Source organism: Podarcis vaucheri (genome assembly GCF_965113315.1).
Source record: "Podarcis vaucheri genome assembly, chromosome: 15".
Classification (NCBI taxonomy): Eukaryota; Metazoa; Chordata; class Lepidosauria; order Squamata; family Lacertidae; genus Podarcis; species Podarcis vaucheri.
The window spans coordinates 13,762,834-13,783,086 of NC_138753.1; the positions used below are offsets into that span (position 1 = coordinate 13,762,834).

Sequence of the window (20,253 nt, forward strand, 5' to 3'; positions counted from 1 at the left end):
CAGCCACTCTGGGCGGCTTCCACAAAGACCAAAAATACACTAAGATATCACACATTAGAAACTTCCCTGAACAAGGCTGCCTTAAGATGTCTTCTGAATGTCAGGAAGTTGTTTATCTCTTTGACATCTGATGGGAGGGCGTTCCACAGGGTGGGCGCCACTACTGAGAAGGCCCTCTGCCTGGTTCCCTGTAGCTTTGCTTTTCGCAATGAGGGAACTGCCAGAAGGCCCTCGGCGCTGGATCTCAGCGTCCGGGCTGAACGATGGGGGTGGAGACGCTCCTTCAGGTATACTGCGCCGAGGCCATTTAGGGCTTTAAAGGTCAACACCAACACTTTGAATTGTGCTCGGAAACGTACTGGGAGCCAATGTAGTGTGAGCACTTCCTGCCTTGGATGCCAGGGGGTGATATTGGTCAATGTGGCTGTCTGCCACCCATGGGAAAAGCAAGAGGAGCAAAGAGAGGCAGAAGCACAATGACACTTACCAAGGGTCTCTGGGTTCACCTCGCTCACCTCAGCAGTCTGCTTCTCCTCCCCATTATTTCCCTGGTTCACGAGGAACTTCTGTTTCATTTCTAGCTGTAGAAATACACATATTTTTAAAAGAGTTTAAAGTACTTTCAAAATTTGCCAAGGTGTCCCTGGTGGATGGAGGGGGTAGGGAGACAGCACATTTGATGCTACTTAAATGAACTCAGGTGCTTAAAATTATCTTTTAGAGGGATTTCTCTGCACAGAAATGTTGAGACTGACTCAGGAAATGAGGAACAAATGGGGGAAATTGTATAGCAGCCATTTTCTGGGCCCCAGGGTAAAGAGAGGAAATCTTACCATCCATATTCTGATCCCGTCGGCCAGGGAATATACTTGTGCAAACTCTTCGCCCAAAGGCGTTTTGCCTCCACTGTTGACTGTGGGGAAAGGAAGAAAAGAAGAGACTTCTAAGCCATCTTGAAGGTGTAACAAAAGAACTGCGGAAGCCACAGTGGACCTCTGCCACCACTTCAAATCAATAAAAGAAACGTGGTTGTCTCAGGACCAGTTTATACAAACAATGGAACTGAGGGCCAAAAATCTCCCTGGACTGGATCAACTTCAGCCTGCAGGTGGAAGATCAAATGTTTGATGACTGCATAGCTGCAGAGGGTAGGGGTGGAGGGGGAAACAATCTGCCCAGCTCACAGAAACTTTGACAAAGAGAATAGCTCTCTGAAACATTTTTCTATACACAGGGGACATTGGTCCCCACCTGCCACACAGCATGGAGTGGTTTGCCACTTGTATGCCACTTGCCACTTGTATAAAATGGCACCCTAGGCTCACTTTTGTATAAAAATACTTCCGTAGCGACAATGTCATAAAATATCAGGGCAGTGTACAACTAAAACACCATTTAGGGCAATACAAATGGTTATTCAATTGACTGGCTAATCAATTTAAACAGCTGCAAAGGCCTGGCAGCATAAAGAGGTCTCTGAGAGATGCCTGAAAGTCAAAAGCAAGGGTGCCTGCCCCAACTCTGCTCCACATCACAGGTCCAGTGACACTAAATGCCCAACTTTCAGCGGAGGCCAGTCAGGCCTCTGGAACACACAAAGGGAAACTCAACTCACCCTGATTTTTTCCACGTGTGTTATACAAACTAAGCGGGTTTTTCACATGTACATAAAATTGATGCAAGCGAAGTTGTAAATATTATTTAGAAAGAATGGACAAGCCACACTTTTACAACTGAATCATGTAAATATGAGCAGTCGTCTTCACTGTGAATGTATGTTCACTAAGGTAGGAGTTACCATATTTCTGAAGCTTCCCATACAAATCTGGAGAGAGATAGACCAGAGCAGCAAATGTAGACTGGACAGCTTGATCAATAGTGGAACCAGCAACTATATCAGTCTTTGGGGCCTGTTTTTTACATGCCTGTACGAGTCCTTTGAAAAGCTCAGAATTTGGCCCACAGAACTCCTGGGCAGAGTCTGACTTTGCGAAGTCAAGGAGAAAATTATGACAGTTGTTGGCATGAGAGTTTGTGGCCTGAAAAGAAGATTAGAAGAGATTTAGTTGGTAACAGTACACTCTGGTTTAGTGTTACAAGAATGAGCCTTGTCTGCCCTGTACCTGGGCTCCCTTCCCTCTCTGACATAGTCACAGAGACAAGAATTTTCCGCTTCCATTTTATATTAACCATAGTTTAGTGTGTCATCTGAACCCTAAACTGTGATTAGTGAGAACAAGCCAGCTTCGATTAAACTGTTTGAAGGCGGCTTTGCTTCTACTAACCATAGTTAAGATTAATCACATTTTGTCTTGGATTGATGACAAAACATGTGTGGTTAATCAGAAGCTTCCAGGTGTAGTTAAATTGTTCAGTTAAGTAGTACTGAAGAGAAACTGCTAAGGCCATATTTGATGTGACTGGAAGGGAGTAAGCAAGCTATGTTACAAGTAAGAAAACATTTGGAGACATCGAGAAACTTGGAAAAAGCAACAAATCATGCTGTAGAAGCTTCAAAGACAAATGCAGATGAAGCACTTGTGCAGCAAAGATGATGGTGTGAAAGAAGACGACAACAAAGGGGTCTAATTGCACATGTCAAATAGTGTTGCTTTAATGATGCTTTATGACCGAATAAACTAACGTAATGAAGGGAAGGGTCTGATTATTTTGCACTTCTATACCTATGCGTACACTGTGTTTAATTCCATGGTAGAGACTTCCACATAGGGGGTTCTATCTTGGACGTGCAATCAATAAACGTTATTGAATTCTTCATCTTTTAATTAGTGACCCACAGTAAGGGAACCTCCTGACTTCCCCCACACTAAAGTCCTCACAGTTGCACAAGAGGAGAAGCAAGATAAGATGTGAGCCTGGAGAAAAGCTAGGGCTGCTCTCAGTAATGCCAAACTATGGTTTAGCTTTCCGTTTTAATCGAAAGAAACAGATCCCTAAAGGAGCAGGTGTGCAATCAGGTGCTTCTGGGTCCAGCTTTGTCACTGGAGGCCCAGGGAGTCTCAGTGGCTTGAAGCACCTTTTACTAGCTATACTCGGTGCAACAGCTTTTACCATTCCTGAGCCAGGAGGGCTTGACCATGGTACTTCAGGCACTGGTACTTCAAGACTGGATTCCTGCAAAGTACTCTATTGTGCAGCTTCCCTTGTATGACCTGGAAACTGTAGTTGATGTAGAATGCTGCAGCACAGTTGTTTATAGGAGCAAGACCCCGTCAGCACGCAACTCCTCAGCTCAGTGGTCTGTATTGGTTCCTGATTTCTTATTGGGCCGCGTTCGAGGTGTTACTATTGGTACATAAAGCCCTTAACGGCTCGGGACCACTTTACTCATACCATGTATGCTTAACCAATCACTTTGATCTGTGGAAGTGGCACTGTTAAAGGTGCCAAATAATACTCATGCCACAGTGGTGAGAAATCAATCTTTTATCGTGGCAACACCCACATTTCGGAACTCTCTGCCTATGGACATCAGGCAGGTGCCTTCACTGTACTCTTTTTGGTACCTGCTGAAAACATTTTAGTTTAAGCAAGTGTACCCAGACATGTAGATTGTTGATATGTTTTAATCTTTAAAAAAAAACCACCAACCCTGTTAATTATAATTATTTCAGTATGTTTGATTTGTCTTTACTGTTAATGTTAATATTAATATTTGGTGCATACCACTTAGAGGTTTTATTATAAGCAAACAGGAAATAAATTGTTAAATAAATAGAATAAGATAAAAAAAGGAGCAGGCGACTCAAGATGCCCTCCTCTAGAGCTCCACTAAAATCTCCTGCAGTTACCACACAGTAGCCCAACAACCGTTGTGCCAGCAATAAACCTGCTTGGTGACCAAATGAAATATATCCTCATCATGTTTCTGCCCCATCCCATCCTTAACCCTGGTCACTCTTCCACTGTGATCTCTGGTCATAGCTACCTGTGTTGGGGTAACACCTGGAGGCGGTCATCTGACTACTGTACAATATCAGCTAAGGAAGCACTGAAGAGAAGCAGAAGGGCTGAAGTGCTCCATGCATTAGTGCGACTAGATTTAGGAAGTTGGCTGAAATACCTCTTTGTCTTCCTGTGGCATTTGGCTACGCTCTTTAGCTCCCAGCTTTTGCTCAGAACGCATCTGATGCCTGAAGACCGGCTTCCACAGAGGAGAGTTAAGAACAGACATCACTTTTGCAGGAGACAATTCTATTTCATTTCCTGCCTCTGGGGAAGGAAAAAAGAGAGGCAGTGATATTAGAAAAGTAAAGGCTATACATCTGTTATATTAAGCATCTTAAATTTCTAGCCTCATAACCTTTAAATCAATGGAAAGTGAAAAGGAAATAAAATACAGAAGCCAGTCTTGTGGATTTTACAATATGATGTAGGCACCTTGGATGTAGGCACTCTTTCTAGGGCTCAAAATATGTATATAACGTTCTTGCTTTTGGTTGTTTTAGATCACACGTTTTTAAAAGTCACTGTCAACTATTGGGGGAAGGGGAGAAACAGGGTACACACGTAATTTATTTTACTGTGTAGGTAGCCAGACGAAGGAAAGTAAAATTGGCTAAAGGGATTCAGTCAAAAGTCATCTAAACCTGGGGTTCCAATGTCAAAGTTTCACATGCTACTCAGTGCGGTGGCTAGAGGAAGAACAACTGTGAATTGCTCTGAGCTTTTTGAAGTTAAGAATGGTATGTACGCAAACCTAATGAACAAATAAATCACCAGGAAAGCATTGGAGACTGAAGACAACTACATTGCCTCAGTTTATAGCAAAACAACCCCTCCTTCACCTTCCTTACAACTCATAAAGGATCCTCGCCACAGCTCCACACCCTGAACACATTTCAAGTGATGCTTGAACTCAACGCACCTCGTTGGGATTTCAGCACCATGCTCTGAGAAGCCAGGCGCCCCATGAGCCTGGCCACAAGGAGATGCAGGTCCAGACCCCACGAAACTTCCACATCTGGCAAGCCATATGCAGTGACGGAGAATTTGTAGCCCCACTCGTTATTACTGCTGTCGGAGTGAAAGAGAAACTGCAGCCGAGGGCCAGCCTTAAAGGTCACTTTCTACAGAGCAACAAAACAGGTGAGGTTTTTGCCAAGTGTCACATGACAGGAAGTCACAGCAGGGCTATGAATGATAACCCAACATTCCTCCATCGTGCTCGCAGCTCTTACACACACCCACACACAACACACCTCCCCAGCCAAATGAAATGCAGCGTCTTTTTATTAGGTGAAAGAAACCTTGGGAAGTTTTGACGGAAGGATGCAATGCAAAACTTCCTATTTCAAGAGTTTTGCAAAAAGCCTGGCAGTGTGTTTGATTCTAAGGAATGGATAAAGCAAATACCATCGGATAGTGAAACTTCAGTTCAGAAACCTGTGTAGCCCTGCCTGTCAGGAAAATGACACTGCCCAGCTGGAATGAAGGCTTTAACCCCCTTCAAGTGATAGAAAATACTTTCTTGCAATTGTGAGTTCATACGAGTCTTGTGGCTCTCCTGACATTGGAGGACTACGATTCCTATCATTCACTGACAATGCTGGCGGGAGCTGATGGGAGTTGCAGTCCAGCAACATTTAGAGCAGTGGTGGTATCCTAGCCAAGGGGGGCGGTGGGATTGCCGGGGGGGGCACTAAGAGGCAAGAAGGTGGCAGGATGGTGGTGCAGGTGCAAATAGCTATCAGTCTTTGAAAAGCTAGTTTCTCTGGCTCAAGTTCATCCATTTTGTTGACAATTAAACTAAATAGTTTGAATAAATGTGCAAGTACTTGTTACTCTGTTGAATTTGATTGTGTTATTATCTTCCTTAGTGTGTCATGCAAACCGATGTGGGGGTGGGTTGCACAAGGGATGAGTTTATGGAACCAAGTCGGGGTTGACAAAAAAAAAAAAAAGGAATTTGGCAATTGCTGATCTAGTGGGTCACACATTGGCCACCCCTGCTTTAGGAGCATGTCGTGAAGCAAGATTTAATGCTGTCCCCAAAAGGCAATGTTCTTCATCTCTCTTAAATAACAAGGTATGTGGTTCTCCATAAAGAACCTCCCAGTGCAGTTGCAAGAAAAGCCAGGAACAACTGAATGTGGTGCCACTGCGGTGGGTTTTTGCGTGACACAGAAGTCTTGCTCGCTCTCAGTATTTGGAAGCCACTCACCTTGGGCCACTTGTCTGTGCCAACTTTGGTATCGTAGCGAGTTTTTCCACCTTTGGCGTCAGTAAATTCCAGGTAATCGTACCTATGAAGATGTGTTTGTGCAGCATTAAAAGAACAGAATTTCTCTAACCGGTGAGTTCTGGCAACCTTTGGGGGCCTAACTGGGACAGCTCAGAAGCACAGCTAGGCACTGAAGAGACGTGCAGAATAATCCTGAAGGTGTGGCATTGAGGGGGCGCCCCTGCCTAGCTAGACCTTCCCAGGAATGCAAGGGGCTGGGCTAACAGATGTATGAGTGAGCCTTCAGCAATGGGGCCAAAAGAGAGGTGCTAACATGGAAGTCACACCCAAGATGAAAACTGCTGCAAGGTTACCTCCGCTCTGTTTCACATCTTTCGTCAAACTCCACCTCGAAGTAAGTTGCCCCAGGACAAAGGAAGACGGTGACGTCGTGGCAGTTGTTTTCGTAGTTATGTGGGGATTCTGCAGCCCATGTCCGCAGCACCACCGGCTGTTCCTGCTGCCAACTCTCCATGCCCACCTGGCACAAATAATAATAATGATAATAATAATAATAAACCATTATAAAAGGAGCCAAGGGTGATTCGGCTCCCCAGATGCCAATCCAGGAAAAGGAAGTCCTGAAATAACCAGGTGTCTGGTGCACACCTGGAAGCTTAATCCAGAGGTAAATGGACAACATGAAAACTGGTCTCTCTAAAGTGTTTTTGACATGGATGTTGGCTAGGATTTCAACAGCCTAGAAAGGAAGAACACTGAAAATAATCTGCATTTGCCTGTGGGGTGTAAGAAACTATGGAAAATTACACACATAAACTGAAGAGTTTCCTGGGGGAAGGAGGATCCAAAATATTACTATGCCATCTCATGGGGTTTTATTTCTCAAGATTCACTACCTACGCCGGCTTGGGAAATATGGATGTCTTGGTTTGTACTGGTGTGTTACCACTTCCCTTTCTCATTGTTCACTGCTTGTTTGCTTTGTATATGGCATGATCTAATACTCTACATACTGCAGTTTGGGGCTGTTAATAATGTCAATTAAGAAAAGAAAAGAAAAACACTGAATGACTGGATCCCTTGGTAGCACTAGGAAGGCCTACCTAGATAGATATTTCTAGGCATGGTATCTGCATGTGCCAGGACTTGAAGGCCTCAGATTCTACAGAAGTGTTTGCATTACTCAAACTTGGGCCCCTTTCTCAACACCCATCTTTCGCAAGACTTAACAGAGGAAGAGTTAATTTTCATTTCATTCTTATCCTACTTTACACAGAAAATGCACTTGACGTGGTTAACAGCAGAGTTCATATTGTGCACTGAAAGCATCAGCACCTTTCCCAAGGCTACCTTATTTGGGCCACCTCCTGGCTCTGCAGACAGGTCATTCAGTAGCTTTGTCAAAATGCTGACATCCTGCAGGAGGGTACGATGTGGAATGTCTAAAGTGCAGAAGTCCTGCAGGAAGGTCATCTGGGAAAGGACAAAAGGTGCCCTGTTAGAATTACAGGTTGTTTTTTTTAAAATATATCAAGAAAACCCACCCACAGCTGTCGTAAGCATCCCATAAGTTCACTCACCAGCTGGCGGGCTACCATGGAAAAGACAGAGTTGCTCAGTTTTTCCACTATTGTTCTCCCACTGTGTTGGGACAGGAGCGACTCTAAAATTGTCCTGACGCTCCGCAGGAACTGCTGCACATCTAGACAGGAAAGAGCAAAAGATGGCTTAGTAAACGATGCAGAGGATCCTTCCCCAGCGTGTTGCTCTCCGGGTGTTTTGAAGTACAATTCCCATCAGCACGTTTGGGAGTTTTTACAGAAAAGGTAAGTTAAGAGGCCGCTCCTGGTCGGATACTTACATTTTGTAAGGATTTCTACGGCAAGGCTCTTGGGTGCTGGATCACTGCCCTTAAGTTGCAAGTAGCACCAGGAAAGCAGGCTGCCCTGGACAGACCAGAATAAGGACGAGAGCACAGGACCCGTGTCTTGCTGGGCAATGCCCATCATCAACATTTCGCACTGCGGAATGCAAAAAGTTTCACCTTGTCAGAAATGCTGGCCTTGAGCGACTTAAAATAGGGTGGTTAAGCTTTTGCAGACTGGGCAGCCTTTGGGGGGGGGCATATGTCAGTGGTGGGTAAGAGCAACCCACACCATTTTTACCTTTGCACAGTAGGCTGGTTTCTACACACACAGAAGTCTCTGTCCTCAATGCTCTCTATCCTCCAACCAGGCAAACAAGAGGCATTCTCAGAGTTCAAAGACCTATTTCAGCCAGGCACAAACACTCAAGGCAGGTGGTGGACCTTGGGAAGTGTCCCAAAGGCTAGATAGGGAGGCTTGGTGGCCAGGGACAGGGAGAAGGTTGCATTTTGGTCCCCGGGTCCAAGGTTTCCCACTTCTCTAACACACTGTTTTAATTACCCCGCTTTTCTATTCTTTGCTTAGGTGTTTGCCTGTTGGTTTTGGGATTTCTTTTCTTTTAAGACTTGGGCTTGCCCAAACTGTTGTAAACTGGGGACGAGGGGTGGTCAGCAAACTGCCCTGGTAGCTGTTATGGCTGGGGAAAGGCGGTCTATAAAGAAAAAGAACAGCAGTGATGTATTGCCATAATAGGTAGAAACCAAAAGGAAGACACTGGATATGGCCGGGGTGGGGGCGCAGATAAGAAAAATAATAAATTAACAGGTGAGGAATGATCTTAATAAAACATTAACAGCTGTTTAGGCTGTAAGTGTCAAGGTGCAGCAAATGCAAAGCCACCTATTTACAGACTTAAGAAGTTACCCAATAACTTGGGTAAATAGTTGAAATAGATGAATAGATAAAATAGTAAACAGATGAAATAGCGGAAGAACGTTGCCTCGGGAGAGTGAGGAAAATTCTCAGGGATGATTCACACCCTGGCCGGCACTTTCTTCTGCCCTCAGGCAGAAGATATAGAAGCATGATTAGTTGCACCAACAGGGTAAAGAACAGCTTCTATCCATGGGCTGTTAGGCTGCTGAATGAAAAGATAACAACAGGGCAACTGACTTTCGGGTTTGGTGGGTGTGAGTCAGTAAACGAGGGGAATTAAGACTAGGAGAGCTGAGTGGGGGGGTGCTCGTGTAATCTCACCGTATACAAGTTGTACAAGTGACAATAAAGTATTTCAATTCAATACTAAATTGATCCATCTCACTCAGTACTGTCAACAATGACTAGCAAGGGAGATTCCCAACTCTGCCTGGAGATGATGGGGAATGAACTTGGGATGTTCTGCATGCAAAGCAGGTGGTCTACTGCTCAGCTACGACCCTTGCCTGTACTTTATCCAGTCCTGAGGACTTTGCTGATAAATAAAAGTTTAGCCATTCCACATGCAAGGACTACCCCAAAGACCGACCGGAAGCACTACCTCTCTCGATGTCACTGCCAGGAGGGTTTCTGTCACCGCAAGCACTTTATCCACATCAACATCTGCAGAAGGTCCTTTGTCTGGCAGCAAGAGGAGCCCACCTGGATCCTGGTCACTGTCAAAGAACAGACATTTCCACAGCATGGCCAGTGGCGTAGCGTGGGGGGTGCCGGCCGCACCGGGCGCAACATTGGGGGGGGGCGCGTTTGGCCGGCCCTTCGCAAGATGAAAGTCCATAGGGAAATCTCCGGGACAGCGGGGAAGCGCAGCGCGTCTTCCCCACTGTCCTCGGACCTCCTCCGAAGCCTGGCGGTGGGGCGGAGAGACCTTCTCCCCGCGCCAGCCTTCGGATGGCTGTCCTGAAGACTTGTGGTGGGAGCAGTGGCGTAGCGTGGGGGGTGCAGGGGGGGCCTCCCGCACCTGGCACAACATCGGGGGGGGGGCGCGGAAGAGACTCGAGTGCTAAAATCCACGGGTTAGGGGGCGCAAATTACTTGCCTTGCCCCGGGTGCTGAGAACCCACGCTACGCCACTGAGCATGGCTATTAAAGGCACCCCAGACGCAAGCATTCCAGACTGCAAAATCCATCCGCTTCAATATCCCAACCTTCAAGCAGAGCAAATGTCATCTCCCTAACCTACACTCCTTATGGTTGCAGATATCAGGGTCGTACCCAGCTAACTTATCCTCACTACAGATCCATCACAATTAGCGCCCCTTAAGTTAACTGCTTCCACTCTCCTTCTTTAGAAAGATAACAGGAACATTGCATTATTAGTAAAACTAACTTGTTTCTCCAGAAACTACTCAAGGAAACAGATCTTTAAAATGGACACTGCTTATATTGTTCGATTATTCATTTGTTAAATTTGCATCCCACCTTTTTAAAAAGAAGCTCAAGGAGGTGTACATGGTTCTTCCACTCATTTAATCCTAACAACAGCCCTGTGAGGTGGGCTAGGCTGAGAGGCAGGGAATGTCCTCCAAGGTCACACCCAGAGAGCTTCATGGCCAGGTGGGGGACTTGAACCCGGGTCTCTCAGGTCATATGATCTGACACTCTAACCAGTGGAATTTGAACTTTCAAAATAAAATACAACTATGGGGGGTTATTCAGAGTTGGTGTACTAAACTAAATAAATTCACTTCAGTTACTTAACCGCTGATTTCAGTGAGCCTCCTCTGAGTATGACACTGGATATTACCCAGTCTCTTTTCCCCCTATCCTGCAACTATTAAGCTGGTTTTCTTAAAATCAAGTAACTGTTGTCTATTATGAGTACAGTGGTACCTTGGTTCTTGAACTTAATCCATTCCGGGAGTCCGAAACTGTTCAAAAACAAAGGCACAGCATCTGATTGGCTGCAGGAGCTTCCTGCTCTCAAGCAGAAGCCGTGTTAGACGTTCGGCTTCCAAAAAGCGTTCGCAAACTGGAACACTTACTTCTGGGTTTGAAGTGTTCGGGAGTCAATTTGTTTGACCACTAAGGCATTCGGGAACCAAGGTACCACTGTAATGGCAAAATTCTCAATTTCTCCCATGCCATTTGTTCTCAATTCTAAGGCGTTTTTTTTTGCCTATTACTTTACAATCAACTCTGAAGCGCTGATTGATTCTAAAGACCCCAGTGGGACTTACTCCCAGGTAAGCGCGTATCAGATTGCAGCCAAAGTTGCTTACCTGAAATATGCACAGAGGGATTTGAAAGTAAGATGGACAGATGCCTTGTGTTCCTGCTCTGTTATGTTTTTCTGGAAAAAAAGAAAAGCTTGATTTAAAAAAAAAAAAAGCTCACACATTTCCCCCTCATGTAAAATATGTTACGGGTGGGGTAAGGTTTGTGGCAGCATGACATTTTGATAGCCTGTATCAGAAAGTGATGGGAGAGTTCGACGTAAACTGAGCAGACTTGAGTTCAAATGCTAACCAGCCACGATGCTCTCCAAGGCTGCATTTCTTTTTCCACAACATTCAAACAAGTGCCACTAAACCCTGCAGGACTTACTTCTTAGCAGATTATGCAGATGACAGAGTTCTGAATGGCGATGCTGCACTCTGGGCCTAACATACCTCACAAGATGGTTGTGTGGATATAAAGTAAGGGGGAGGTGATGTACTAAGATCCTTGCAGGGTGGGGAGGATAAAAGTATAGTTGGCTTGCTAAAGGTAATCCACAGGGATTTTGCAGAGAGAAAGCAAAAGCTAAGGGTCTGTACTAAGATACGAAGATTTCTATGTCCACAACATACCAACATTGCAAAAAGCTGCTCCCGCCGGGTGTGTCTGTGGGGGAAAAAGATGGCTGCTCCGTTCAGCAATGTGTTATTCACTTCCTGCTTCAAGGTCTTCAGTGATGGGGACTCGCTGTCGCTGTCTACAACTGCTCCAAAAAAAATGCAAAGAGAGATTTCTGCTTAACTATGAGCAACCTGAATCTCATTTCCTTACCTGCTTTCCTAAGCTTTTGCATGAAATTCCAATGCCACACAGCACTTTACAGTGGCCGGGCTCTACCACCAGGCTATGCTACCCTCCCCCTCTTTATTAATGGAAACGATGGGTTTTGAGGCAATGGGGTGGCGGGCTGAAGTGAGGAGATCACCTTCACACAGATGCTTGTAAAGTTCCTCTGCTGCTTCTGCGCTGTCAGACGTTTTGCTCTGAGCAGCTTCCTGAGTCTTTGCAGCTTTGTTATCCGATGTGAGCACTGAAAAGCAGCTCTGGAGAAGCCGCAGCAACATGGCTTGGGCATCAATGCACTCTTCTCTTGAGCTAGGGTGGGAGGAAAGGTCACAACCCTGATGTAGTAAAAATTCATTCATAACCCCGTGTGCAACACTGTCATGAACGACCAATTGGAGGCAGGCAGAATAATGTGATTCTCATCCCATCCTACAAGTGGGTTTCATTGCAGGAGCAAGAAAGGTAAAGTAGACGCTCGGGTTGCGAACATGATCTGTGCGGGATGCATGTTCGCAACCCGCAGCATTCGCAACCCGCGTCTGCGCACGCGTAGGTTGCAATTCGGTGCTTCTGCGCATGCGCGAAGCACGGTTTAGCGTTGAAAGCCTCTCAGGTATTTAAAGATGGCTCTCACATCATCTATCAAGTCCCCAATTCTCCAGGCTAAACAACTCCCTCAACTGTTCCACATAAGGCCCAATTTTCAGACCCTTTATCATCTTGGTCTTCCTGCCTCTGCACACACTCCAGCTGTGGTGCCCAGAACTGGCCAGTTTCCGTAAGATTCATATCAGTACACGTGTACAGTAAGTAAACTACAGTACATATCAGGCTTCTATTTAACAGCAGCATTGAGTCTATTGGTAACCTGTTACTCTCTATTACTCTGTTCCTTCACCATAATTAGCAATATGCCTGCTAGTTTCTATATGGATGCATCTGGTGAGACCTAATGCTAAGCACCAGGGCCTGGAATAATGAGTTTGGTTGTACAAGCTACCAAGGCAGACAATGACCGAAGCTTCTGCCCATCACCAATGCACGCCACAGCACCAAAGACTCAGCATTCAGCCAGCTTCATTTACTTTCAACTAGTTGTAAATGATGGGAAAGGGACTTACTTTTGGTGAAGTTTACTATAGAAATTCCAGAAAAGCTTTAAATCCAGGCCCGCAAAGTCGAGGTATGACCTGTAGCGCAGACCGCTTGCCTTCTTCTGAACCTAGAAATAAAATAATTTTTTTTTTTTAAGCTGGAAAAAGAAATAAATTCATGGAGGATAAGGAACGACGATGTGAATTTCCTCCCAAAAAAATCTGCACTGGAAAGCTTTAGGGGGGGGGGAGCAGAATAATTTTCAGTTTGCATCAGATATCTTTCTGATGCCCTAAAGATCCCCAATTTTGGGAGGCAAACAAGCACAAATGCAACTTGGAGAGACTGCTGTTGCCAGCATGTGTGGACACACACCTATTCTATTGGCTATGAGAGAATGCTTCTCTCAAGCCTAATTTCAGAGTGAGGGAATAGAAATGTGAAGGCCTGGGGGAAAATTGGAAATGCTTTGAGAGGAGATTCCCAATGTTCTCCATGTTTTCCTAGCTTTTCACATATCTGGTTGGGGAAGGAGACTGCTTGCAAGCATCATGGCAGACATCTATACGAGCACCGCTGGCCATGCCTGCCCTAGAGAATAACCTAATTTAGCCTTTAGAATACGGTCCAGACTATGGAGAGAAGAGGCAGCAGCAGGCAGCGTAAAACCTACCAAATCCTGTGCAAGCTGCTGGATGAAGCACAGAGTCTTCAGCAGGAGTGTCATCCCACAAACAACGTCACCGCTGGGCTTGCCGCACTCCAGGCAGCACTTGCTTCTGTTGGGCTCTGAAGACATGGACCGGAGGTAGCCGAAGACGCTCAAGCCTTGCACCCCAAGCCTCTCGGCTTTGTCTTGCCTTGTGCACAAGAACTTCACCATCAGATACTAAAAACGGGGAAGGGACATCATGACCAAATCATTCTTTCTTTCTTTTTAATTAAAAGTGCCAGCCCTGGCGACTATGCATCTTGTGTCCGAAGTTAGAAGATACAAAAGTTGGGACTGCAAGATGAATGTAAACAGCTGCCATTATGCAGAGTCAGACATACTGGCATGCGCTCACTCCAACCCCAGCCCAGCAGAAGACTAGCCATGAGGGAGTGCGGCCTGCGAGGGCAGAAAAAGGTCCCGTCCCCCCCCCCCCCGGCTATATGGTCATGACTGGAGGAACTGGGCTGAAGTTTTACCTTGGAAATTCTGCACTGCTGCATTTTGACTTCCATTTCATCCCATTCCTCTTCCATTTCAAACCAGCCAACGGGATCCTCCTCTCCCAGTTCATCTCGTGGAGTGCTGCTCCTACAAGTGTTTAATTAGATTTTTTTTACATACATATATACAGTGGTACCTTGGTTTTCAAACGTCATCCATTCCAGAGGACCATTTGACTTCCGAAACGTTTGAAAACCGAAAATTTGATACGAAAGCCTCAAGACACACAGAAAACTCAAACAGGAAGCCAGTTCAGAAGTTCAACTTCCACGGCGCATTCGAAAACGGAAGCATCTACTTCCTGGTTTTTGGCAATTGAGTTCTGAAACGTTCATCAACAGAGACATTCGGAAACCGAGGCACCACTATGTGTGTGTGTGCGTATAACAAAATTGTATTAAATTAATTTGTAATAATTTGGAAAATTTATAAAAAGAATTAAAAAAGAAACAGGCCACTGGGGTTGTGGGTTCGGATCCTGAGCATTATCAAGCCAAAGAAAGCTGCTGTGGTTTGAGTTTCAAGGTAGGGTAATAGACCAATATTGGAGCATACACAGAAAAATTCAGGTTCAACCATTTGCACCAACAGTTAAAAGAACCAGGTGGCAGCAGATAGGTTGTATTTACCTGGCTTTTAAGAAGTGCCGGAAATCTTCTAGCTTCCATCTGTCATAGCTCTCGAATCTCTTGAAGTGCTCCTCTGCGTGAAATTTCTCTGAAGCGGAGTTGTAAGCAAACACCAACCCACACCGGGCCCCAATCGCTCCCCTCCGCACCTAGGAGAATAATGAAGCTCTAAACCATGTATAGAGAAAGCAATTTCATTCATACCCGGAAAGCTGAACAGAAGCACCCTTACCTTTATTCTGATTTGTGTGACCTGAAAGGCTGATTCAGTTCCGGTCGAAAGAATGACACTGGCCTGTCTCTTTCCAGTCTCAGTAAGGAAACCTTCGAACAAAACAAGAAGACTTGAAATTTATGGAGAATGTTCAGGACGATGCATGTTTGGGCTCTGGATTGGGCCAACCAGGGGAGGCCTAACCCTGATGCACTGTTTGGTTACAACAAGGCATGTGTCTGGAAGCACCTTGCTTGTTGTAAATCCCGTCGCCATCAGGAATTCAACTGGCAAATGACTTGCTATAAGAGATTTCTATATTCTTGCATCTAGAGTGTAAAACATTTTGCCCTGCTCCCCCTTCAGCTGCTGTGCATCTGCTTTTCTGCCCAATTTCCTGCTGCCAGGCTGCTTTATACTATCTGTTATCTCCTGCTATGCGTAAGTTAGTTTGTTTTAAATTGTTACTGTCTGGTTTCTTATGTAAGCTACCTTCCATACCTCTATTTGAGGAAGAAAGGGAAGATACAAAAGGCAAGATAAAATGTAAGAAATACATGATTGGAATCAACGCGAGCCCTTACCATCCCCTGTCCATGGCTCTATAAGGAGATTTTCAGGACCTGATTTGTCTTCCTTTCCTTTGACATCACAGGCCTGCAGCGTCAGCCTCAGGGGAGTTCCTGGAGATAGCAACAGACAAGTCTGTCAACAACACAGAGAAGCAGCCCACTCATGGCATCCCCTATACTTTTCAATTGGAGGATGGGATTAGGAAACATAGTGCTCCTCTGTGAATAAACAGTCTAAAGGAGGAACACACCAATAACCTCACAAAGGTGATTATTTTAAAACACAAAATCTTCACCGTGTTCCAGTTCAAGGATGCAAACATTCCCAGTTTCTGATTTTCTTAGCTTCAAAGAAAAGCAGAGGACAACTGCTAGAAGTTTGAAACAGTTACCAGACCTGTATCTCCCCAAGCCTAAGAACCTAAGAGTCTGCTGGGTCAGGTCAATGGTCCAGCATCCTGTTCTCACAGTGACCAACCAGCTATCTATAGGAAACCTCCAAGCTGGACCAGAACACAAGAGCCTTCTCCCCTACTTGGGCTTCCAGCAGTCAATATTCAGAAGCATTAATGCCTCCAACATATTAAGCGGAACATAGCTGACATAGCTAGTGGTTATAGACAGCCTTATCCTTCATGAATTTGTCCAATTTGAAAGTCATCCAAGTTGGCGGCCATCCCCGCCTCTTGTGGGAGGTCTTTTACCTGTCTTGAGTTTATAGCCTTTCTGTAACCACTTTTTCAATGCCATGCATAGGTCTGGAAACAACTATATGAACGTTCCCCAGCCATTATTTACCATATTTGTACAGCAAGTTTTGCCTGACCGTGGCCATGGAGGCGATGAGTGAGGCAGCCTTGTAAGGCGTTTCCAGGTGGTCGGCGATCGTGCAAAGTGAACTCAGCACTTTGCCAATGCTGCCCCTGGCCAGGGAAAATGCCAGCAGGGTAAGCTCTACTTCTGGGGAGGCACAACGACTGGGAAGAAATGGAAGGAAAACAGGGATTAGACAAGTAGTCTTGGGCTATTGTTTTCTAACCACCACGACATGCTGTAACGCAGGATATGGAGGAAGCACAAGCTACATAAGGAGACTGGAGGAAAAATTCCCAGACTACTCAGAATTGTATCAGCTTCTAAAACATTTCCCCTTAGTCCTGTGCTTTCTTGTCTGAACTAAAAAGCTGCAGTTTCCATTGCGTCACAACACGGTGGGGGAAACTAGGCCATGGAGGTTAATGTGGCCCTTCAAGCCTCTCCATCTGGCCCTTGGGACTCTCTCCAGGTCATGCCCACCGCACCTCCCACCCGCCCAGTGATTCTGCCTGGCTAGAAAGTGTGTTTGAATTGTGACGGTGCCTCTTGCTTGTAAGGATGAAGGACGGAGAGGGGTGTGCCAGTGTGTGTAGAAACCAGCCTACAGAAGTAAAATTTACATTTGTTGCTTAGCACTCTTTTTTCTCTAGTCCTGCCCACCAGGGGGATGTGGCCCCCAGAAGGCAATGCGGCCCTCAGGCTGGCCAAAGTTCCTCATCCATGCTCTAGTCTACAGATTTAACATGGACTTGATTTTTGTTGAAGCATGAGCTTGGCAACCATACATGACAAGGGGCTGCCATGCAGACAAGTGAAATTTGCATGGGTTGCTCCGCCCACTTTTGCCTCTAACCCCACCCACCACTAGCATGCAAGCTTCCAGAAGGAATGAGGCTGAAGAATGGGTATTTGCTCCTGGTGTAACACTTATTTGCTGTATTACAGTGGTACCTCGGGTTACAGACGCTTCAGGTTACAGACGCTTCAGGTTACAGACTCCGCTAACCCAGAAATAGTACTTCGGGTTAAGAACTTTGCTTCAGGATGAGAAAAAAAATTGTGCGGCGGCAGCAGAAGGCCCCATTAGCTAAAGTGGTACCTTGGGTTAAGAACGGTTTCAGGTTAAGAACGGACCTCCAGAACGAATTAAGTTCTTAACCCGAGGTACCACTGCAAAGCTCTATTATGACTGTACCTGGTAATTCCCAGAAGAAAACTGTCCACTTCTTCCAAAACGTTGGGAGATAGGAAGCTTGAGAAGTCTATGGAGCCTGGTGACAAAGAAAGCGGCGGCATGTGCTGCAGGGCCTTCCTGAAGGAAGAAAAAGGAAGAGAGCGTCCCATCAGAAACAATGGCAAGCAGGAAGTGCTCCTGGAAGTCCAGTGTGGACAAGGTTGCACCACAGCACATCACGGAGAACAAGAGGCCAACGTGAGCAGCCCAGCTACACCTCTACATGGTTCAGTTACATGTTACATTTTTAAAGCAATGGCCCACTGTCGTTATGGGCTCTTGGATAGAGGAAAAGCAATGCAGAATTCTAAACATATAAATAAAATCAATGACTATGCCTTAATAGTCCTGCCCTTGTCAGAGCTGCGCCTCTGGAAAATCTAGAAGGCTCCCTCTAGATGGGAGTGGGGGCAGGGAGGATATGTACCTAGTTTTACAACAACTTTTAAGCTGCTGTTTCTAAAACCGTGCATAAGAGACTCTTACACACAAAAATACAACAAAATGGAGGGGTAGTTTAGCTGTTTTTAATTCTGAATTTTAAAATTTTAGTAACCCACCCTGGCCAGATATAAACACTGGTGTACACTCAATAAGGAAAAATGCAGATGGTAATGTAGCTAAGGAGAAAAAGGAGAACTACTCACTGAGTATTTTGCAGGATGGCATGAACAATCGCAGGGTTGGTGTCCATGGACGCTGTGATCAGAGAGGTCAAAAGGGACCAGTACCAGATCGCCGAAGCATCACAGACCGAGACACCTCCCTTCTTCACTCTTTGGTAGCCGATAGCCCTGAGCCCGTGGATTCTGGTGTCACACCCATCGCTAAGGCAGCGCTTGATATTTATCTGTACATCTGTCAAAAGCATCAAACAAATAATTTCTTCCAGCCATGGGCCAATTTTGTTTTTTGTTTTTAATGAAGTTCTACAGCTCAAAGGGAAGCTGCTGATTGTCCAATAATGTTTAAGAACAGCTAACATCACAAAACATGATATACGTATATAGCAGGCATAGGCAAACTTGGCCCTCCAGATGTTTTTGGACTACAACTCCCACGATCCCTAGCTAACAGGACCAGTGGTCAGAGATGATGGGAATTGTAGTCCCAAAACATCTGGAGGGCCAAGTTTGCCTATGCCTGGTGTAGCGGAACATCCTTCGCTGTACATTACCACAACCCCTTTGAGTTATATTCCAAAAGCATTCTCTCCTGCAGCCTAGAACATGACTGCTTATTCAGAGTACAATACCATGAATCAATAAACTAGGTCTAGGTAATTGGTAGATTTTACAAGCTATTAAAGGAAAATATGAAGTGAGGGGAAGAAGGCTCATCATGGAGGATGTTGCTGCCAAACCAAGTTTATTTACTGGGGAGTGGAGAACGACACAAACAAGCTTCATATGCCAGGCCTGAAAAATTCCTGCACCTTCTTTTGGGTTCTCCAGAGCAGGGCAGCTGTAAACCAAGCATAGCCAACTGCCAAGCCACAAAAATGAAGGTGGACCTAGTGGCAGGCAGGCTTAAATTATTGGCTGGGAATCATATGCCAGACTCAGAGTCAAAACAGACATGTAGTTATGCATTATTTGAGATTTCAACAAGGTCTAGCACTTCCAGATATTTTAAATATGATTTGGCATCCCTTTACTACATATACAGCAGAAGCATTATTTTCAAAACAACCCTCATCACGTGCTTGGCAAATCTGGAACTATATGTGAAGATCAGTTAACACAAATATTCTTTCTTCTATGTGAAGGCAATTTTTATTCTCATTTTTTTCTTTCATGACTTTGTTACTTAACCCATATGTATCTGTACTTATTCTATGTGCCTATCTGGATTCCCCCCCCCCCCATCTGTTGTTGTCTTGGTTTTATATACATTATAAAATGAAATAAAAATTATTTACCAAAAAAAAGACAGACGTGGGGAATCCTTATGTCTAAATCCCCCCGCAGAGGTCATATTTTTTATTTTACCCAGGTCTTCATCTGATGCATCAAACCAGTGTATCTTTTAACTACAGTGGTACCTCGGTTCTCGAACGTCTCCATTGTCAAATGTTTCAGAACCCAAAAGTAAATGCTTCCATTTTCAAAGTCGAACAGCCTCTGCTGTATGTTTTTCAATTTTCTCAATTGCATTTGCAGCCAACCCTTTGCGCCTTGGTTTTCGAACCGTTTCGGAACTCCAACCGTCTTCCGGAACAGATTGCGTTCGAGAACCGAGGTTTCCTTTCTTCCTGAAATATCCCTTTATAATGCCTGGTGGGGGTGCTTTCACCTAGGAAACTTAACTGCAAAGTTGCTAGGGCACTTCTCTCACTATTTTCCTTCCCGCCCCCTGCCCTATTGCACAATGCTGGCATGTAATTATCCACATGTTGTTTATCC

General features: G+C 45.2%; 1 protein-coding gene across 2 annotated transcripts in view; it reads right to left on the minus strand.

Moving 5' to 3' along the window:
- Window positions 1-20,253, minus strand: part of ZZEF1 (zinc finger ZZ-type and EF-hand domain containing 1) — a 70,698-nt gene that overhangs the window by 36,903 nt on the left and 13,542 nt on the right. For both annotated transcript variants that reach the window (XM_082201332.1, XM_082201333.1), the window contains exons 6-28: window positions 18,496-18,706; window positions 17,810-17,926; window positions 16,597-16,775; window positions 15,811-15,909; window positions 15,245-15,336; window positions 15,013-15,161; window positions 14,359-14,470; window positions 13,841-14,056; window positions 13,194-13,294; window positions 12,212-12,381; window positions 11,859-11,989; window positions 11,289-11,359; window positions 9,608-9,722; window positions 8,067-8,226; window positions 7,786-7,907; window positions 7,556-7,678; window positions 6,559-6,725; window positions 6,185-6,266; window positions 4,889-5,090; window positions 4,085-4,233; window positions 1,799-2,039; window positions 834-913; window positions 488-581 (exon numbers count right to left, since the gene is read on the minus strand). In XM_082201332.1, coding sequence (XP_082057458.1) covers window positions 488-581; window positions 834-913; window positions 1,799-2,039; window positions 4,085-4,233; window positions 4,889-5,090; window positions 6,185-6,266; window positions 6,559-6,725; window positions 7,556-7,678; window positions 7,786-7,907; window positions 8,067-8,226; window positions 9,608-9,722; window positions 11,289-11,359; window positions 11,859-11,989; window positions 12,212-12,381; window positions 13,194-13,294; window positions 13,841-14,056; window positions 14,359-14,470; window positions 15,013-15,161; window positions 15,245-15,336; window positions 15,811-15,909; window positions 16,597-16,775; window positions 17,810-17,926; window positions 18,496-18,706 — 3,183 coding nt within the window. The remainder of the gene's footprint in view (window positions 1-487; window positions 582-833; window positions 914-1,798; window positions 2,040-4,084; window positions 4,234-4,888; window positions 5,091-6,184; window positions 6,267-6,558; window positions 6,726-7,555; window positions 7,679-7,785; window positions 7,908-8,066; window positions 8,227-9,607; window positions 9,723-11,288; window positions 11,360-11,858; window positions 11,990-12,211; window positions 12,382-13,193; window positions 13,295-13,840; window positions 14,057-14,358; window positions 14,471-15,012; window positions 15,162-15,244; window positions 15,337-15,810; window positions 15,910-16,596; window positions 16,776-17,809; window positions 17,927-18,495; window positions 18,707-20,253) is intronic.